Genomic DNA, 21,431 nt, shown 5'->3' with positions numbered 1-21,431 from the left:
CTGGGAGAGTCAAATTTCTCTTGTGGAAGAGAGAACTGCGGGTGATTGTATTTGATTTTGTTCTCCTCCCGAACTCCAGTTGGGAGATTCTGGTAGGAGGATACAGTGCTTTTACAGTGATCCAAAAATATTAGACCAAAAAAATGTCAGGCGGGGAACAAAGTCTATGATTGTATTTGATTGTATTTATATATATTTTTTCTTTCTTGGAAGGGGTGCCACAGCTTAACTGCAAAGGTCAAAGTTCAAATTCCTGACAAGGCTAAATGGTTGCCTAGCTACAGCCGCCATGAGAAACCTCCAGACGAGGAAGTGTACCTTGTGAGACGTTTGAGAAGATGGACGCAAGCTTCTCAGCCCCTTTTCTTCTAATCTGCTCCTCATGGACCATTGCGCTCCTAATTTTCATTCCACCCAGCTTTCAATTAAGCTAATTTAGTCGTGTAAATGACCGACTTTTTACCCCTGTCCTCGATCACACAGATGCAGATAGGGGCCAATATAAAATATACTGGTTTGTGGCCCCCAAAGGTTAAGAGGTTTAGAAGAACACCACCCTAAACACTAGAACAGGGATGGCCAACTCTGGTGCTGGAGGGCCACAAAGCAGACAGGTTTCGTTGGATCCTGATGGTTAATTGCTTAATTGGGGATAATAGTGGGTCTTGATTTTCCATGCGTTCAAGGTACCCAGTGCTTGGTTATTTAGAGAGACCTGGAAAAACCTGCATGATTGTGGCCCTCTAGAAACAGGGATGGGCCCCCCACTGCAATAGAATGTTCTAGAATCATTGTGGAATTATTTTTTGGTCAGGAATGGAAGACTCTTTTTCTTATTTTTTGCAGTAGTGGAGGGGTAGGAAAAGGAGGGAAAGGAATCCTTGGTTTTGGATCCCCTTTGTTACTTTTGTGGGTGCTTTTCAATTTGAGTTCAAATGCGGTGGAGGGACGACACAGGACGGATACAACGCAACATGAAATGAGGGAGGGGTTTGGGGTGTGGTGTGGGGTGGGGGGGGTGTCTCTGTAAGAGCAGGTGAAAGCAGATAAATAAACCCCACAGTCTCAATTGTATTGGTCTTTCTGTTGTTTGTGTTTCTTTAAATATATCATATCAACAAGCAGTTCAAAATCTGTTTCCCGTCTCTGATCTGTATAGCTAGTCAGCACAATGACCAAACCTGCTGATACAGAGACACAAAGAGGGAGAGGAATATACACCTTTCATTACTTGTTTCATTAAATGAGACAGGTGTATTTACTTATTCTTAACAGAGACTTCCCCTTTAAGAGGATGATGCAAGGGATGATGGGAAATCTTTGCCCTGTCAGGTTCACAACATGTAGTAAATATGACGTGAAATACCTATGTACATATACTGGATGCCTCTTGGAAATTGTGTGTGTGTGTGTGTATATATATATATATATATATATATATATATATATATATATATATATATATTATTGATATGTGAGGCTGGGAAAATACTAGATTCAAACACAACCTCACATTGGGAAGCAATAGCGCCAATAACTTCTTCAAACCCATATGTGTATCTCAATAATTATTATACGATCTCTTATCACTCTAAATCATATACATCTGTTTATCCATTGCAAAAGTATCAAACTTTTCTCTTTTAACTCTGCTGCTTGTTTTCAATTAAAAGTCTCCTTTAAAAAAGGAAAAAGATGATAAATTATTATTAAAGTTTTGTAGTTTTTTTCCCCTATCCCCCCCCCAAAAAAAAGAAATAATTGAAAATAAATGAAAAAGTAAATAAAAACTGATAACAAAAAACAACCCAATTAAGAAATAAAATAAAAAAACTCGACCCAAACCGAATTCTAGGCAAACTGAGGAAAGATAGCCACTGGTCACATCACAGACTACAATATACCATCTACACTGAGAACAAAATGCACTTTTTTCTTTTTTTTTTGTTGTTTTGTTTTTTTCGGAAAGTCAGAAATGAAACAACCACACCCAGGTTCTGTGTCTTTTTTTTGTTCCTTGTTAATCGAACGCAAGTGACGGCTAAAACTGAGTCTAAAGGGCTTCTGTAACTTCCCCTTCCTCTCCTCCACTTAATTTCATCTGTTCTTTATCCTGTGAGCATCCAAAATGTTGGACTTTGTTTTTTGTCGTTTCATTATCTTTTTTCCTTTCCTCTTTCTTGCTTTCTGTATTTCTGTTCCTTTCCTTACATCTTCTCTCTATCTATTTCTTACTTTCTACCATTTTTAATTTTTTCCTTAATTTCTCTTTTTTTCTTTCTTTCTTTCTTTCACTCTTTCTTTCCGTACCGCTTACCCAGTTTCCTAGGGTGCCCAATCACCAGAAGACAGACAGATCCCAGTGTCAGATCCCAGTGTCAGATCCCAGTGTCAGATCCCTGTCTTTTACATCTACTTTGACAGGTCGTCATAGTACAAACGCTCATCTTTTTGTCTGCCTTGCTCTCTCGGAGTTGAATAACATCTAAGGGGAGAGTACCTTGTCTATGGCTCGGGTTGTTGGATACACCTCTGTTTTGTGCTTGGCATTGTGCCCAAACCCACAGGATCTTTTAAAGGGCTCAGCCTGCTAGGGTACGACACCCAGGGCTCTGTTAAACCCCTAAGAGTGCACAACTGGCCTATTAATGACTATGCGCTATGGGGTGACTGTGAATGGAGAATCCGAGACACAGAGATGACTTAGAAAGAGCCTCAGTTAAGTTGGAGAGACAGCGCTGAAGTGAGCTCCCTGTCCAGAAAACATATCCCAAAAGTGTATTGTTATAAATACACTGCTGTGTGCAAAAACAAATGTCCGCCACAGTATATAGTGCCGTCCATCGTGAAGATCTACAGAAGCAGTCTTGAAATACCGGACTGACATATACATATATATATACTATATATATATATATATATATACTTTTCAGTATGGATTAAGTCCTGTATACAATGTGCCAAGATATGCTTCAGAGAGGAAGACTGGGGAGTTTTAAGCAGCGGAGGGAAACTAAGGACACACACACACACACACAACACACACTAATACTGTGCATTAAGTGCGGTATAATCACTGTATGTACTTACAGTGTATGTGCAGCATCTCTACCTTGCGGGGGGGTTATGTATGTATACTGTTTTGTCAGGGAACATGCAGATGGGCACCAATTGTAGTTTAGGTGTAAGAATGCCATTGATTCACTGCAAGCACAAGAATAATGGCCTGGGGTTGGAACTCCATAATTACTCACTTAGGGACCGATATATTTAAGCTGGCAAGCGGTGTCTCCCCAGGAGCAGCTGTAGGAATGTTATATTTTGACAGGGGTGGCACAATGGTGGCACAACACCCTCCCTCCCCTGGAACAAATATGCAAAAGCTGTCCAGGGGCACATGGGTTTTCACTGTTTGTTTTACACAGGTATCCAGTGACTGACAGAAGCCAGTTGTGCGATATTGTCCCTGTGCTTAGTGTATCTATGCCCCTGGCGTGTGCCCAAACACAGTTATATACACAGGGGCACACCCTCATGAGTTTTGTCATGCGTATAACCCTCCCCCATTGATGCCACCAATGTCTGCTGCAGTTTGTCAAATTCAAGTGACGGGGGCTTTTCTTGTAAGCTGGTGAGAGTGAGAGCATGTAAGAGTAACTCTACCACCTGCGTACATCCCTCAGCGACTTGGGAGCATCAGTTTTTATGGAAAGTGTTACTACACTCACACACAGACAAATACAAATACACACACAAACAAACAAACACAAACACAAACACATGCTCACACAAAATAAAGACGGGCAATGCCAGGTCTGATAGTTGGGTCATTGTGTGAAGCTAAAACTAGGCCACTTTTTAACTTTTACCCATCACAAATGCCCTCCCCTCCCCTTCTGTCTCTTCTTCTTTCTCTCCCTCTTTCTCTCTCCCAGTTTAGCCGTCACTTGTTTCAAAGGGAAAAAAAACTATTTTTAACTTCGTACTTGTTTTTTTTCTTCTTTTCAGGTAGTGGTTCAATGTGCTGCGGATACATTTACATGTACGCTGTAAGTATTACATCTGTTAGCCTTAATTTCTCCTTAAATGTATTTGTTTATTTTTATTTATTTATTTATTTATTTATTATTAACTTATTTCTTTTAGTTTTTTTTTGTCTTTTTCGTAATTTTTCTCATCTTTTCCCCCCCCATAATTCTTTTCCCTCTTTAAATCTTATTATTTATTTATTTATTTATTTATTTATTTATTTTAGTGTTCCCTTATCTGTTGTTATTATTATTAGTATTATTGTTGCAGTAGTTTGTCTGGTGGTTTTTTGCATCTCTCTAAAAGCCCAGCGTTCCCCCAATGCTGGACGCCAACACCACGCCCAGCACCACACAGCAGATAATGATCATGATCTTCTTCTGCAGAGGGAAAGAAAGAGAGAGAGGGGTTAATACAGGTACACTGACACACTGACTGACTGACTGACTGACTGACACACTGACTGACTGACACACTGATTGACACACTGACTGACTCACTGACTGACACACTAACACATTGACTGACTGACACACTGATTGACACACTGACTGACTCACTGACTGACACACTAACACATTGACTGACTGACACACTGATTGACACACTGACTGACCGGTACAGTGACTGACTGATACACTGGCTGGTTAACTCGGTCTGTGTGTGTCTGTGTGGGTCGTGGTGTCATGTGTACTCACCCTGCGGGCTTTGCTCTGGTATTTGACGGCCTTCTTGGTGTCAGACACAGCCCTCTCCACATAGTCTACTGAGTGCTCCACGTTGTACTCGATCCTGTCAATCATCTCACCCTGTCGGGAGAGCACAGGCATCAGAAACACACAAACACGTGGCGATGGCAGTGGGAGTGGGAGTGGGAACGGGAAGGAGATTGGGGGTGGGACGTTGGGGGAGAGAGCGGGAGTGGGAACATGAGTGGGATTAGAAGTGGGGATTCGAATTTGAGTTTGAGTGCGAGTGAGGTGGTCAGGGGGAGTGGGAGTGACAGTGGAAGTATGAGTATGAGTATGAGTATGAGTGGGAGTGGGAGTGGGGCATACCTGGCTCTCCACCAGCATGGCCATGTCCACGAACATGTCGTGCAGCTCGCGGATGCTGTTCTCCAGCTTGATGATCTCGTTGTGCCGAGTCTCAATCTCGTTCAGGGCCTGCTTCGTCATCTGAGAGTCCATCTTGATCTGAGAGAGAGAGAGAGAGATGGGTCGAGAACAAAGTTGAGGGAAAGGGAGAGTATTAGTCATCATTACATCGCAGTATAACCATATCACAATTATCTGGCTCTGTATGTGGCCAGTCATGCAGTCCATCCCTGAATGCCTGTCCAACTCCATTCTATTATTTTGTTTTCATTTAAATTCACTTAAACTTTTCACCGTCTGTATTTTGTGATATAATTGAAAATGGTTCCTCTGGAGTGGAGTTTTATAAATGTCATGTTCAGACATTATTTTACAATGATTTGACTTGACCACCTCCCCCGGAGTCTACAAATTAGTGTCGCCGCAACATCCTCATGTTCTAAGGTCACTTCATTACAATGTCGCCATGAGCTGATTTATTAGCTGGGTTTGGGAAAGAGGGAATTTGTGGTCTAACTAATAGCATTCCCTTGTCTTCACTGGTGGGTGGCTCTTTTCGTCTGGGGCGAAAGGGGATGGGACTTACATCATCTGTGAAGATGGCCAGCTTGCCACTCTCCAGCATGTCCTCTAGCTCCTCATTGGTGGTTGTTCTCCCAGCTGTAGAAATAAAAAAGTGACCAATGAGCTCCTTAGCTGAAGCCCTATGCAAATTATGTCAGTGGCGGTGCAGTGTGTCTTTCATTAGAGGTGCTCCAGGGCTCTCTTCTGTCTGTAGCAGTTAGTGTGTGTGTGTTTTATTTGCTTGTTTGTTGTGCTGTGTGTCTGCATAATTTACCCTGGGGCGCCTCTTGTGTGTCTGTGTTAGCGTGGTGTTAGTTCCCCTGGGCTCCACTGTTTCAGTATTGGTTAGAGTCTGTGTCAGGGCAGTGTGTCTGTCTAGTATTAGTGTGTTTGCAGTCCCATGATGCTCTGGTGTGTCTGTGTCAGTGAGCTGCACAAACAGTGTGTTTGTGGTCTCTGCCTCTCCAGTGATCTGTGATAGAGATCTGTGTCAGTGAGCAGTTTGTGCTCTCTAGTGATCTGTGATAGGGATCTGTGTCAGTGAGCTGTGTTTGTGCTCTCTAATGATCTGTGATAGGGATCTGTGTCAGTGCACTGTGTTTGTGCTCTGTAGTGATCTGTGATAGGGATCTGTGTCAGTATGTTTGTTTTCTGTAGTGATCTGTGATAGGGATCTGTGTCAGTGAGTTGTTTGTGCTCTCTAGTGATCTGTGATAGGGATCTGTGTCAGTGAGCTGTGTTTGTGATCTATAGTGATCTGTGATAGAGATCTGTGTCAGTGAGCTGTGTTTGTGCTCTCTAGTGATCTGTGATAGGGATCTGTGTCAGTGAGTTGTACATGTGCTCTCTACCTCTCTAGTGATCTGTGATAGGGATCTGTGTCAGTGAGTTGTTTGTGCTCTCTAGTGATCTGTGATAGGGATCTGTGTCAGTGCACTGTGTTTATGCTCTGTAGTGATCTGTGATAGGGATCTGTGTCAGTGAGCTGTTTGTGCTCTCTAGTGATCTGTGATAGGGATCTGTGTCAGTGAGTTGTTTGTGCTCTCTAGTGATCTGTGATAGGGATCTGTGTCAGTGAGCTGTTTGTGCTCTCTAGTGATCTGTGATAGGGATCTGTGTCAGTGAGCTGTGTTTGTGCTCTCTAATGATCTGTGATAGGGATCTGTGTCAGTGCACTGTGTTTGTGTTCTGTAGTGATCTGTGATAGGGATCTGTGTCAGTGAGTTGTTTGTGCTCTGTAGTGATCTGTGATAGGGATCTGTGTCAGTGAGTTGTTTGTGCTCTCTAGTGATCTGTGATAGGGATCTGTGTCAGTGAGCTGTGTTTGTGATCTATAGTGATCTGTGATAGAGATCTGTGTCAGTGAGCTGTGTTTGTGCTCTCTAGTGATCTGTGATAGGGATCTGTGTCAGTGAGTTGTACATGTGCTCTCTACCTCTCTAGTGATCTGTGATAGGGATCTGTGTCAGTGAGTTGTTTGTGCTCTCTAGTGATCTGTGATAGGGATCTGTGTCAGTGCACTGTGTTTATGCTCTGTAGTGATCTGTGATAGGGATCTGTGTCAGTGAGCTGTTTGTGCTCTCTAGTGATCTGTGATAGGGATCTGTGTCAGTGAGTTGTTTGTGCTCTCTAGTGATCTGTGATAGGGATCTGTGTCAGTGAGCTGTTTGTGCTCTCTAGTGATCTGTGATAGGGATCTGTGTCAGTGAGCTGTGTTTGTGCTCTCTAATGATCTGTGATAGTGATCTGTGTTGGTGAGCTGTAATAGTGAGCTGTGTTCATGCCCCGGCCTCACTCACTGATCTCCAGCTGTCTCTGGATACGGTCTTTGCAGCGATCTCTGTACTTGGACTGCGTGGTGTTGTACTCAGTCATCACCTCCACAAACTTTCGTGACAGTGTGGAGTGCTGTGGGATAGAGAGAAGGAGGGGACAAGAGAAGGAGGGACAGAGAGAGGTGTGGGGCAGGAGAGGGTGGGACAGACAGAGTCAGAGAGGGAACCATTAGTCTACTTTTCAGATCATAGCTTAAAAACAGAGAGATGGAATGAAAAACAAAGACAGACAGACAGAGGGACAGAAAGCGCAAGGGAGACTGACAGACATGCACAGAGAATCTATCTCTTACCTGGGTCTTCCGGATTCGCAGGTCTGCAGACGATCTGTTCAAGCCCTCTTCTTGCTCAATGCTCTGCTCGATCGCTGGAGGAGAGAAGGAGAGAGAGTGGGGGAGGGAGAGAGATGTATGGAAGGGAGGGAGGTCGAAAGAGAGGGGGAGATAGAGAAAGAAAGGAGGGGGGAGCAGAGTGAGTTAATACAGACTATCAGGTTGATTGGTGCAGTCCCCTGAAAGACAGGGAGAAAGGTCATATGCAAGTGTACCCTGGTAAATTGGACAAATTAAATTAGGATTCTTGCACTTTTCACATGGTTTCTCTATGCTTGTTCCCTAGTGTTCCCATGGTCTCCTATGGGTTCAACATGACTTCACTAACACTGGACCATGGGGATACCAGTGATACACCATGATGCATAACTCTGAGGCCTGTTGACTGTGGTAGACCAGGGTTCATTCATGGTCCAGTGCAGTAAAGCACAGGGAAGGTAGGTTAAAACCATAACAAACCACTGTACAACTAGGGCACAACCCCACTAAAACCATGTTCAAAAGTGCACAAATCCTGTGGTTAAAGGACCAGGGGAAACTTCTGAAAGGGGAAACAGGAAGACGAAGGTGGAGGGGAGGGCAGGCAGTTACCTTTTAATTTGGATCGCACTTTATTGGCTGTCTTTTTGATGTCAGCCGTAAGATCCTCCAGTTCTTGCTTGGTTTCTGTGTGTGGGAGAGAGAGTGAGAGTGAAAGAGAGAAAACAACAGAGAGAGAGAGATGATCCAGACTATGTGACTTATGGGGTGAAACCTTACATCAAAGCTGTGTTGAGCCTGAGAGAGAGAGAGAGAGAGAGAGAGAGAGAGAGAGAGAGAGGGAAGGGTATGGATTGGGATGGGGGTTACTCATACAGTCAACCAAATTGACTGACTGACTGACACTGCAGACTGACCAATATACTGATTTACTGTAGCATACATGAACATCCCACTGGCCCTGAGAGAGAGACACAGAGATCCAGGTTTTTCCAGTACACACACACACACACACACACACACACACTGGGCTCAACAATAGCCCACCTCTGCCCACTAGGCTCCTCCCTGGCTCCAGGCCCCTGAGCCAATGAAAAGCCTCCTTCTGCGCAGAGCCCCTCCCGCCCTGTGTGTCCAGTTATGCAGTGGAGCTGCAGTACCCGTCTCCTGTGAGTTGTTATGGTCTTTAATAAATCAAGCTGCAGAAAAACAGCCGCTCAGGCACTTTCTCCGGCCCCGTGCACCTTGGCTGTTACGCTATAAGGCCGCCGCCGCTGCGACAGAGGCCAGTCTTGAAGGAGATCCCGCTCAGACAATAGGTTCGGTTATAATTAAAACGTGAGCTAACTGGTAAATAACTTTACTTTAATTTACAGTGACAGTGATCATTTGTCTTCGTGGCAATTGAGCTGTCGAATGTATCCCTTATGTCTATCGAACTTTGCCAGTGCACAGCTCAGCGGTGTAACTGTAATCGGGTACAGCTGAACCCTCGTTGCTCAGTTTGAATGAATCACAGCTTGTGCCATCATGTCCCACTCGGTTCTGACCTCCTCGGCGGCCCATGGGGGCGTCCGGGAGGCTCCCCTGCCCGCGTTCCTGAGATGAGTTGGGCCTGCCTGTACACGACGTCCTTCAGAAGAGACATCGGACTCAGCTGCTGTTGTGTGCAGATTTTGACTTTGCAGCAGCACTAAAGCACAGTAAATTACACTGCACTCTGTACAGTACAGGAAAACATGGTCTGGTGCAGTCAGTGACTCTGCAGCAGTCCAGTCCAGTAGTCAGTGACTCTGTAACAGTCCAGTCCAGTCTAGTCCAGTCAGTGACTCTGCACAGTACAGTAACACATGGTCCAGTCTAGTCCAGTCAGTGACTCTGCACAGTACAGTAACACATGGTCCAGTCTAGTCCAGTCAGTGACTCTGCACAGTACAGTAACACATGGTCCAGTCCAGTCCAGTCAGTGACTCTGCACAGTACAGTAACACATGGTCCAGTCCAGTCCAGTCAGTGACTCTGCAGTGGTACAGTCGTCTGCTGCTGTTGTGCCCGTATCAGCCGTAGAGAGCGGTGGTGCGTCAGGGCTGAGGAGGCTCTTCTCCTGCCTGCCTGGAGCTCCATTGCAGAGCCTTGATTTATGAGAACTGCAGTGTCACTGTGTCACCGGACACCCGCCCACCCCACCCCCTGCCCCCGCCTCCTCCCTGCACACACACACACACACTCACACACACGCCCCTCCCACAGCGGGGAGGGCAGGCGGACTGGAAAATCACACTTGTGAAGGAGAAAGAGGGGCGATTTGTGTTTGTTTGTTCAGCCCAGACCTAGAGACTAATCGATAAACCTTCCAATCTTTGTCTTATTCTTCAAACTGGTGGGGGAGGCAAACTTGGGCACACATTCAGAAAGAGAGAGAGAGAGAGAGAGAGAGACAGACAGACAGACAGACAGACAGACAGATCGATTCGAGAGATAAACAGAGAGATGGGCTGGTGAGATACACAGATAGAAAAGAGAGATGGATAGATTAGATTTGATTACCAAAAGTGATGAGACTATTCCCTATTCCACTATACTCTACCATAATATAATGCAATATATCGTACTACACTATACTTTTCTATATTATACTTTACTGAACTATATTGTATTACAGTATACTATACTATACTAAATTATACTGTACGACACTCTGTATTTTGTATACTATCTCTAGTCCCAGTACATTTGGTAATGTAGTGTAAAATGTGAAAAACAGATGTGTGTAAGAGTGCGGTTTTCAACGCATTAATCACAAACAGCACACAGCACCACAGCAAAGACTAAACTAGTTAACCGGTCCAGCTAAACGGTTAACTAGTTAGTCCAGTTGACACTTAACTCGGTTAGTCTCAGGAATATACCTATTCGTCCGCTGGCATTCCTTGATGAGGCAAAAAGAAACAACAACGACAAAAAAACAAAGAAAAAAACACAAAGACAACAATCCAAAACAGAACGTAAGATGTGCACCAATGGGAACGGAAATAAAGTGAACAAAGCATTCGACAAAAACACGTGTGCTGGAAAATATGGCGCGTACTCCCTTCAGTAGTAGAGTCAGAGTTATGTTGTGCTGTCTTGCTTTGTGTTGTGTTGTTGTGTTGCGTGGATTGATGTTGCTTTGTGTCGCATTACTTTGTGTGGCATTGATTTGTGTCATGTTGAGTTGGTCTGTGTTGTCCTGTGGTGGTGCTTTATATTGTGTTTATAGTATCACACAGCACTATATTGTATTGTGTTGTGTTGTTGCGTTGATTTGTGTTGGGTTGCATTGTACCATAGCATATGATAATAATAATAATAATAATAATAATAATAATAATAATAATAATATTAATGTACTGTAAGGTACTGTAATGTATTTCACTGCATTGTGTAACAGTGGGATCTTTCATTAAATCCCTTGGTGTCCCTATGGGTGAGCCATACCTCTGACGCTGACATCATCGGATCATTAGCGCTATTTATTATTAGTGTTTATTCATACACCTCTCTGAAGACGGCCTCCCGCAGGGGCAGCCGGTCTCGCACGCTGCTGATTCCCCTGATGGGCACAAGCTTCCCGGCGCCACACCGGGCTCCCTAGAGCGTGTCAGAGGACCGGCTGAAAATGGGCCAGATCAGATCCAGTTCCGCTCTTTCTTTTGATCAAATCAAATCAAACGAGATAAGCGGGGCTTTTAATTGCTGGTAACACAGGACGGCCTGGCTCTCATTGTGAAGCTGCTCAACAACCAGAGCGGTGGGAATCTGCAGGGTGCCCTCTCAATGATTGGGTTTTCATCGGACCGTATTCAGAGCTGCAGAAATCTCGATCAGCGTCCTGCGGCTGGACCTGGCACTTCGGTCAGTGTGTCATTTGGATTGTCAAATCCTGTCATGCAGTGTGCCAGTCGGTCAGTCAATCAGTGTGTCTGTCACTCAGTCAATCAGTCAGTCACAGTATCAGTCAGTCAGTGTGTCAGTCAGTCAGTCAGTCAGTCAGTGTGGCAGTCAGTCAGTTAGTCCGTATGTCAGTCAGTCAGTCAGTGTATCAGTCAGTCAGTGTGTCAGTCAGTCAGTCAGTGTATCAGTCAGGCAGTGTGTCAGGCAGTCAGTCAGTCAGTCAGTCAGTGTATCAGTCAGTCATTGTGTCAGTCAGTCAGTCAGTGTGTCAGTCAGGCAGTAAGTCAGTGTGTCAGTCAGTCATTGTGTCAGTCAGTCAGTCAGTGTGTCAGTCAGGCAGTCAGTGTATCAGTCAGGCAGTCAGTCAGTGTATCAGTCAGTCATTGTGTCAGTCAGTCAGTCAGTGTGTCAGTCAGGCAGTAAGTCAGTGTGTCAGTCAGTCAGTCAGTCCATCTCTACAGTCTCTACAGCCCCACCGATGACCTCCACTGTCCCTCCTCAAAGTTGCTCTCTGCTGTCTCCATCCTCCCCTCGGCCTAACTCCCCACCCTCCACCTCCCACATCCACAGGTGTGGACTGCCTAATGTAACCCCCAGAACAGCCCGCCTGCAGTGCACTGAGCACCCATCGCGGGGGGGAGCATGTTTTGGAGAACTCACTCTCATCTGGATTGGGCGCTGCGAGGATGGCGCTGTGCTGTTTCTTCACCTGCTCCACGTCCTCGGACAGCTTCTCTATGCAGCCGCGGATCTCCTCCACCTGCGCAGAGAGAGGGCAACGCAGTCACCCGCCTGACGCCTGTGGGTCACAATAGTTCCCAGCGCACAAAACTTCCCAGGTTGACTTACGGTCCCATTTTAATTATTCAAATTAAACCCTAATATGACACATTGGACATTCTAACAAGCTCTTATCTTTCGGTCTTGTTCGCCACACACAGCCCATCCAACTATCTTGCACTTGTTGTAAACATTACTTTAAAACATCATTCATGCACCATCTGCATTTAACAGAGAAATTACGAGGAGCCGTATTCTCACAGCCAGCATGGATAACGACGCCGTTTGGATTTTTTAAAAACACAACAAAAATGAGACCGGAAACTGGGAGCTCTAGTGTCCCGCAGGGGTCGGATTTTGACTGTGACAAATGCGACGTGAGAAAAAAAAAGACAGAAGCGTATTCCCCCCAGCTCAGGCCATCGTGTTCACGTTCACATTCATTGTTTCTAATGTTTCCTCTGGTATCCCAGGCTGTGTTCATAGCATAGGGGAGGGAAACACGGTGAAGGCACTGTGTTAAAACCCTAGGAAGACATTCAAATTCAGGTTACATAAAAAACATGTTTAAAGTGGTAAATGTATCAGGGGAAACTTTCCCAAGGGAACCCTCTCTCCCTCCTCTCTCTCTCTCTCTCTCTCTCTCTCTCCCACACGCACCCGCACACAGACACACATAATGCGCTGTGTCTGTATAGAGGGAGAGTGAGATAGGGAGAGATATCTTCGCCGATCTGTGCGAGACTCTCAAAAGAGAAGAGACAGATTGGACATGGAGCTGCCACAAGATTGGGATCTGTCTCGGCCTGTTTCCATTCCAGTCTGAGAGTTGGAGACACTCTTTCACTAGAGTCCCCACAGCGCTGGCTCCAGTCTGGGCCCCTATATTATACTATACTATACTATACTATATTCCACACAGTGCTGGCTCCAATCTGGACCCTATTCTGCAGTCCTTACCTGCTCAAAGAATTCATCCATGAAATGATCTCGATCCACATGGACCACTTCTTCATCATCATCGCTGTCCTTAGCCTAAGAAACAGAGAGGGGGATGGGGGTTAATACAGGCATCAGTGGACCCACATTTCCCTATACAGTGATCTGGGTGGTACATAGAGTGGACAGAACAGTAAAGGGATGCTGTGCCGAGTCAAAGAAAGAGAGAGAGAGAGATTGATACACTCCAACACACACACGCACACTCTAATTAACTGGACAGTGCATTAAAGGATCGAGAGAGGGAGAGGTAGATGAGACAGGCATTGATTGACCAACTGACCGAACACTGCGGTACTATAACACTGCAATGACCCTGGGGCTGAGAGGGAGAGAAGGAGAGAGGGAGAGATGGAGAGCAGCTGCAGTTATTGCATTACAGTCTATGATGTATGTTACCACAGTCACCACCACCTGACCCCAGTCAGTCCCAACAAATCCAGTCTGTCTGAGGAGCTTTCCTTCAAAACACTGCTTCCAGCTCCAGTCTGGGATATCTCCCCTGATGCCAGACTGTCCTGGTCCTTTAACCACAGGATTTGTGCACTTTTGAACATGGTTTTACAGTGGTTTGCTATGGTTTTAACCTGCCTTTACTGGGCTTTACTGCACTGGACCATGAATGAACCCTGGTCTACCACAGTCAACAGGCCTTAGAGATATGCATTATGCTGTATCATTGGTAGCCCCATGGTCCAGTGCTAGAGGCAGGTGTTACCCATAGGAGAGAAGTGGAAGACTAGGGCACAGCAACCACTGTAAAACTGTTTAAAGTGCAACAATCCTGTGGTAATTGGACCAGTACTAACTTGAGGAGACAACAGAAAGGCAAATGGTTATAAGGTGCTCCTTTACGCATAAAGTGGTGGGTGTGTGGAACCTCTGCCCATTTTACTCCAACAATTCAGACTCTCTCTGTCTCTCTCCGTCTTTTCCCTGTATCATTTTCCCTCCCTCTCTTTCTCTCTCTTTTCTCCTCTCTGTCTTGGTCACCCTGTTCAAGGTTAAAGCTCTGTTTATTACATCAATACTCCATAAGCTCACATTTCAACTGTTCTAGTCTGCCTAAGAACACACACACAGGTATACAGAGCCGCTCTCACGCAAACACGGCTAGACTGAGACGTGCAGACACACGAAGGTACACACACACACACAAAGGCACAGAATACTGAATATTGCACAGAGGGTGACATTGACTTTGTGTTTGAGGAATGATGGATCACTGGCTTTCTACAGCTATACTTACACATGGATCTGGCTATTGACATGCACTCTAATTCCCATTTATACATGTTTATACTGACATGTCACCAGTGCCGTTTCTAAAGAAAGTGGTCATGCACACACACATAGATAGACACTGACAAGCAGAGACTATCTGTCTAATATATCTGTCTATACTGTACAGAAATATAAACACAACAGGTACAGTGTTGGTATCATGTTTCATGAGCTGAAGTGAAACATCCCAGAAATTTCCCATAATTCTCTAATTTGTTTACATCCCTGTTATATCCCATTTCTCCTTTACCAAGATAATCCATACATCTGACAGGCGTGGCAGATCAAAAAGCTGTTTGAATAGCAGGATCATGACACAAGTGCAGTTTTGTCATACAACACAATGCCACAGATGTCGCACGCTCCCTCGAAACCTGAGACTTGAAATCCATAGATTAGGGCCTAAGTAATTCATTTTAATTGACTGATTTCCTTATCTTTGAAATTGTTGCATGCTGCATTTAAATGTTTGTTTAGTATATCTATCTATCTACTATACAGAACAGGGGATTGCAGTACTGTTGCTATAGATTAAAACATTCAATATTAGTAATAAAGACAAATAATTATGAGAATAATTCTGATTCATATTAATAAAATGAATAATTATTCATAATAATGGAGGGGGGGGTCGTGTCTGGTTCTGTGGCTCCTTGCCAGATAGATGCGTCTCCCCACATAAAGGGCGCGGGGCTGACAATAATGGGAGTCTAATTTACAGCAAGCCTCCGTGGTGAAATCCATAAAACTTAGCAAACGACACTAGTTTTATTTATTTATAAATCAATCTGTCAGCAGGATTGATTTAAGGCATTTTGATGTTCGTCTCTCTCTCTTCCCCCCACTCTCTTTCCCATTGGATCGCCCCCGACGCTCTGCTGTCCTGTGTGCGTGTGTGACTAGGTGTCTCTGTGTCTGAATGTGTCTGTGTTTGTCTGTGTGTGTGCCTGTTTCATCTCCTGTGTGTCTGTGTGTGTGTGTCTATGTACATGTCTGTGTGTGTAACAAACTTCAGACCAGCACTTTGTGCACTTCTCTCTCCCTCAACTTCCTGCCTTCCTTTCAGTCCTGTTCTATTTTGTTTTAAGGGTTTCCCTCCCCCAATCCTTGCTTTCTTTGCCCATCTGTATCTCTCTCTCTGTGCCTTCAGTGTAGACAACTGTGCGTGTGTGTGTGTGTGTGTGTAGTGCTGCAGACTCCATCCCTCTCTGTCAGTCCGGGCTGCTGTGTGCGTGTTCCCACCTATTCCTTCATTGATACAAGAAATAACTAAATAAACCCGCCCTCCCCCGGACATTAATATTTAATCAATTTCCTGTGACATTCAGAGACGAGGCTCCCTGTGTGTCCCGCAGACCTCCCAGCTGCCTCTCGGGCTGCCTGTGTACCCCACGCCGAGCTGCTGCACCTCTCCCACACGACAGGCTCGGCCAGGCACACGTCCCGCGAGGACGCGATGGGCAGAACCAGAATTTTTTCCCGGGGGGTTTGGGGGGGTAGTGCCAGATGCAGGCGTAAGCAAAGTCATCTACACCCCAGGGCCAAATGAGGGTAATTCACATTTTATTGCAGTAGTCGGTTGAAAGTGAGCGGAGACAAGGGCAAGAGAAATTCTCCATATGGAACAAACACTTATTTAATATGGTGCAAATGTGTTGCACCTTTCATATGCCAAAATTGGCATCTTTAAAAAAAATGTAGTCTGCAATTTGTGTATTTTACAGTAGGAAAATAATATGGCCAGGTTAGTATCTACAATATACGTGCAACAAAATCAGTCCGCACTGTGCACGGCATCAGTAGTAAGGACCGGTCCGATGCAAGACAGACTGACAGTGGACAGATTGATCCACAAAGCAGTAGGGTAATCAGCAAATTAAAGAAATGAAAAGCTGTGCGTTTGTTTGTCGATTATTTGAAGTATTCATTAATTAATTCACTCATGCATGCATTCATTCATTGCAGTGAAGGTGTCCTGTAAGCTGTCGTCCTGTTCAGGGGTCAGTGAGTGCGACAGGGAGACAGCTTTTCTCACAGCTGCGTCTGTGAAGGAGACATCTCTGCTTACAGCAAGGCCACATAAAGAAAGAAATCACGATCCTCGCAAAGTCTTTTCGCGAGTCAACCGACTACAGCCGAGCGCCGCCGGAGCTGCACGACGCGCCGCACACACAGCGCCGCCGAGGGGGCGTGACCCTGCCTCTCCAGCCGCCCGCTCAGCCAATCCCTGCCCGCCCAGCTCAGGTGCTGCGGCGGGGTCACGCCCCCTCGGCCGCCCGCAGCCAATGGCCGCCTTCCAGCGCAACAAAAGACACCGCAATGCCGCGCTGTGATTGGCCGGCCGCGGAGTGGCTCGGCGAGGTGCCTCAGCTCGGTGCGAGTGACGCGCAGAGCCCGGGGCAGCGTGCAGCCGAGGCCCGTCTGCCGTGCGTGTGCATCGCTAACCCGCAGCGTGTCCGTGAATGTATTATTCACCCGTGTAAGTTTGAAGTCGAACACAGTTCAGCCGCGCAAACCCCTTTTTGTAGCAGCTGAAACGAACCCAGTCATTTTCCTACTCCTGCTAAATCAGAATAAAATAGCACAGCGCTGTGAGGATGCTGTTCTGTGCATGCATTATTTGTGTGACAAGCTCCCTTTCATGCAGCTATAAAGCAGGAGTGTGGACGTGTGATTCATGCATCCACTCGAGCTTTCTTTGCGTGGTCAAATGCTTGCATACTTGCATTAAAAGCATGCTATTCCCACAGACTGCAGCAGAATAAGCCCTCCTGTATTCAAACTCAAAGTAATTATTATACAAGTCGTGTGTGTGTGTGTGTGTGTGTGGTGGTGGTGGTGGGGAGCATCTCCTAAAATAAACCGACCTGATACAGTACAGACAAGAACCAAACTAGAACAGTTACATATGGGGGTCAGGTGTCCCTGTAACCCCGCAGTGAAACGGCGTGTCAGCAGTCCTACACCATGGCGGGGGTGTTCAGCGGCAGAGCGCCTGATCATGAGCCTACTCGGGATGGTGGTTAATACCCATGTGGTGTAGAGATGGGGGAGGCGGTAGATGACCAGGTAATACCGAAACCTGTGTATTTATTTAAAAGGATAGACCGAATATGTGCAAAGTGCTCATTGGCAGTAATGTACATCCCAGAGATCGACGTTTTAACGGTTTAACTGACTTATGTACACAGAACCACGGGCTCCCACTGCAGTTTCTGTCAACCGCAGCAGTTATTTTAAGTGGTGTGACTCCAGCGAGCCGGGATTATTAGCTTGCTATTTAAAGCAAAAGCAAACAAACAGGGCTAAGGAATCAGGGAAAGCCTGTACCAATGAGCTATGGCTATAAACGTCCGGATGTGAATGAATGGAAAGTGAACTAAGCTACACAGGCCTCAATTGATGGAGTCTTTCTGGTTTGCCAACGGAAAATGCGGCACACCAATGTAGGTTATTCCGTCTAGGGAGTCTATTTATCATCCCAATCTTCCCTTCTACCTTAATATTATGCACTGCCATGTGTTTATTATTGGTGTTCTGAGTGTCTGGGTATCCCCCTCCAAATGGGCATCCCTTGGCACAGATTATCAGCAGTCTGATAAATAGCCACTGCCGTCCAAATTAAAACACAGAGGGGCCCATTTGGCACAATATGATGTTGTCAACTAAAAGAGCTACCCAGACTTCAGACGGTTAAAAACGGTACATTTGAAGTCAACGCAGATGGTAGCCCATTTGGGACAATCCTTTCTTTTCATCCAAAAGAGCTACCCAGACTCCAGATGGTTAAAACCTGTACATTTGAAGAAAAACGCAAGGGTCGCCCATTTGGAGTGGCAAATAAGATGCCTGGGCTATAGAGGGTTATTGATCAATTAAGCAATTCATTTGTTCAGTTAAGGGAATTCTGTTCATTGAGGGCTGAAAAGGGTCATTTTCTTTATACCCAATGTCTACATAACTTAATTTCACAAATCGCTTTTTTAATTGATCACACTGAAATGGTTCCAAGTGTTAAGAAATTGATAATTAAAGGTTGCCCATAAAACCTGTTGGATAGGGGCCCTCGTGGATTGGGTTTGGGCAACACTGGTTTACACTATATGTAAAGATGAGGCAACTGTGGCCCCCACGACACGCTTTTGTCCCCTACGACACGCAAACGTTCCCTGACTTGACAGATGCAACAACCGAGTGACGCACTGATGTGCCACAAGCGACCCGTGTTCGGGATTTTTATCAGTCACACAGCATTATTATGATGACAAAGATCGCCGATATTATTCCGACAATCACTTACTCCCCCCACAGCTTGTGCGCTAGACATGCTATGGATTAATATGTTTGTTGTTTTCCTCAATCAATAACTCCCACAGGTTTTGTGCTAGACAGACGAATCTTCGTAAAGTGAGTTGTACACAGGAGGTTGCTGGCGCTGTTTTTTTTTGTAATCTGGTAATAGACACGGGTGTACCATAGGGGCCAAAGATGACACTGCAACACTTTTGTTCCCTAGACAGTAAAGTGTAGTGTAAGCACTCTGGCCGGATATGGGATAGAGACTGAGAGAGGTTCAGGCACACACACACCCCCACACGCATACACACACACACACACACACACCCACACGCACACACACAGAAAATAAATAATAACACAGACACACTCATCCCCTGAGAATTGATGCAGACATCGGGTTTGTGTTTAGTAATGCACAGTACAATACAGCGTATTCTGCAGTACAATACAGTGTGTTACAGCACAGTGCAACAGACAGGGCAACAGACTAGGCAGTAAACAATACTGATGTGCTAGCATTTTGGCGAACTAACTATCCAATAATATGGCTGCATGTTGGCCGTCCTCTACAGCCCATTTTTGTCCCCTACAACACTGTTACAGTGCTGTACAACATATTTTTCCTCCTGTGACACTTTTTTTTGCTTGTGTATGGCATTTTCTGATTGCGTATGACACGTATTGCTTGCATGTGGCATTTTTTTGGTGGCGTATGACACTTTATGTTCACGTATGAAATGTTTTTGACTTCCCGTATGACACTTTTTCACTGCCCTGTTCCACACTTTGCTTGTATTTTCCTTATTGGGCTCGTACTGTAGTGTTATATAAAACTGTATAATGTAATATACTGAAGTGTATTACTGTAATGTTATGTAATACAGTGTAATAATATACTGTGGTGTCATACTGCAGTGTTATATAATACAGTATAGTGTTATATACTGTAGTTTAGTTACTGCAGTGCTGTAGTCGTATTTACTGCAGTGTAGTACTGTGTTGTCTAATACAGTGTAGTGTAATATAGGCTACTCAGGAACTGCATACCTGGGCTGGAGACCCCTGCTGTACTGTACTCTACTGTGCCGTAGCTCTCCAGGACCAGGGACGGACGGAAAGCTGTTATGGGTATATTACACTATCTTTAATATGCTGGCTGTGTAAACATGATCGCTACTCTGCAAGGCAGCCAAGGCTGTGACAAGCCTAGCAACCGGCGATCTCACAAGTTCCTTCAGCGCAGCTGTGGCAAGCGTTGCAACAGAAACCAGTGGAAACATTTTCACAGAGATCTGCTCAGCACGGGGAAGCAAAACTCGGTGCAAAGTTCCTGGCCCTCCAGCAAACCCAGGCTAGGTGCATGTTGCCCTGTTAAATATGTATGAGCTGTGTGTTAAAGAGTCTCACAGCCCTGAAATCCTTCGAAAACCCTGCCAAATTTCCCTCGTGAAGCTGCCCACTGGAATCAGGCATTTTTAATTTCTTTACCACCCCCAAAAACTTTAAATCAAGCTACATCAAAGGCAGGAGCTTAAAACATAAATGGGAGGTGCGGTCTTCATGTTGAGCAACAGCAGTTTGCCGTTAACGACAAAACCACGTTTGTATCCCTATGTGTGGGAGGTTATCTGCACCTGGTGACGTGGGTAATTAGCGGCCGTTGTCGAGATTGATGAATTTGGATTTGAGCTTTCTCTCCGCTTCAGGACCCAAGGGAATGCCCTCATCCTATATAAACTAATTTAAACCAAACGGAACACACTCACAGTCTCATTAGATCGGGCGTTTGCTGCCGTGTATGTTTGTGCCATTCTTGTGTCAAATCTTCATCCTAAACTAGTGCTGGCAGAGGAGGCATTGGAGGATCGAGAGTTATTGTTGCCTGGCAGACTGCAGCCCACTCTCTCCGGGAACAGAAGGAATGCAGCCCCACGATCAATACTGTAGCGTACAGCTGACCTGACCCGCCTGCGCTGTTTAAAATAGTGCCCGTGTGACCGAGGCGTACTTCTGCTGCTTCTAGGCAAAGACTAGGGAGTATATATATATATATATATATATATAGATATATAGATATCGAGGACTGGCACACCTTCCAGAGCTTTTTCAGTTTCAGTGTGATTCCCAACTAGAAAAAGCAAACTCACTAACGATTCTGGTAATTATTCTTATTATAATGAACATAATTATTCTTATTAATTGTCCAATCACTCTGTCAGCCAGTCCTCCCCTTTATGCTCTGTGTTGTGTCCCAGCCCTAATGAAAGCTTAAGCTGCACATTACTGCAACACGCTTTGTC

General features: G+C 45.2%; 1 protein-coding gene across 1 annotated transcript in view; it reads right to left on the bottom strand.

The window, feature by feature from the left end:
• Positions 1-709: 709 nt before the first annotated feature.
• Positions 710-21,431, bottom strand: part of LOC136768859 (syntaxin-1B) — a 39,371-nt gene continuing 18,649 nt past the window's right edge. The window contains exons 2-10 of the mRNA XM_066723249.1: positions 13,510-13,584; positions 12,430-12,529; positions 8,449-8,523; positions 7,819-7,892; positions 7,490-7,598; positions 5,713-5,786; positions 5,088-5,225; positions 4,728-4,838; positions 710-4,409 (exon numbers count right to left, since the gene is read on the bottom strand). Of these exons, the coding sequence (XP_066579346.1) occupies positions 4,329-4,409; positions 4,728-4,838; positions 5,088-5,225; positions 5,713-5,786; positions 7,490-7,598; positions 7,819-7,892; positions 8,449-8,523; positions 12,430-12,529; positions 13,510-13,584 (837 nt within the window). The 3' untranslated portion in view covers positions 710-4,328. The remainder of the gene's footprint in view (positions 4,410-4,727; positions 4,839-5,087; positions 5,226-5,712; positions 5,787-7,489; positions 7,599-7,818; positions 7,893-8,448; positions 8,524-12,429; positions 12,530-13,509; positions 13,585-21,431) is intronic.

The sequence above is a fragment of the Amia ocellicauda genome, chromosome 14 (assembly GCF_036373705.1).
Source record: "Amia ocellicauda isolate fAmiCal2 chromosome 14, fAmiCal2.hap1, whole genome shotgun sequence".
Classification (NCBI taxonomy): Eukaryota; Metazoa; Chordata; class Actinopteri; order Amiiformes; family Amiidae; genus Amia; species Amia ocellicauda.
This window is presented reverse-complemented; position numbering and strand designations above follow the sequence as displayed.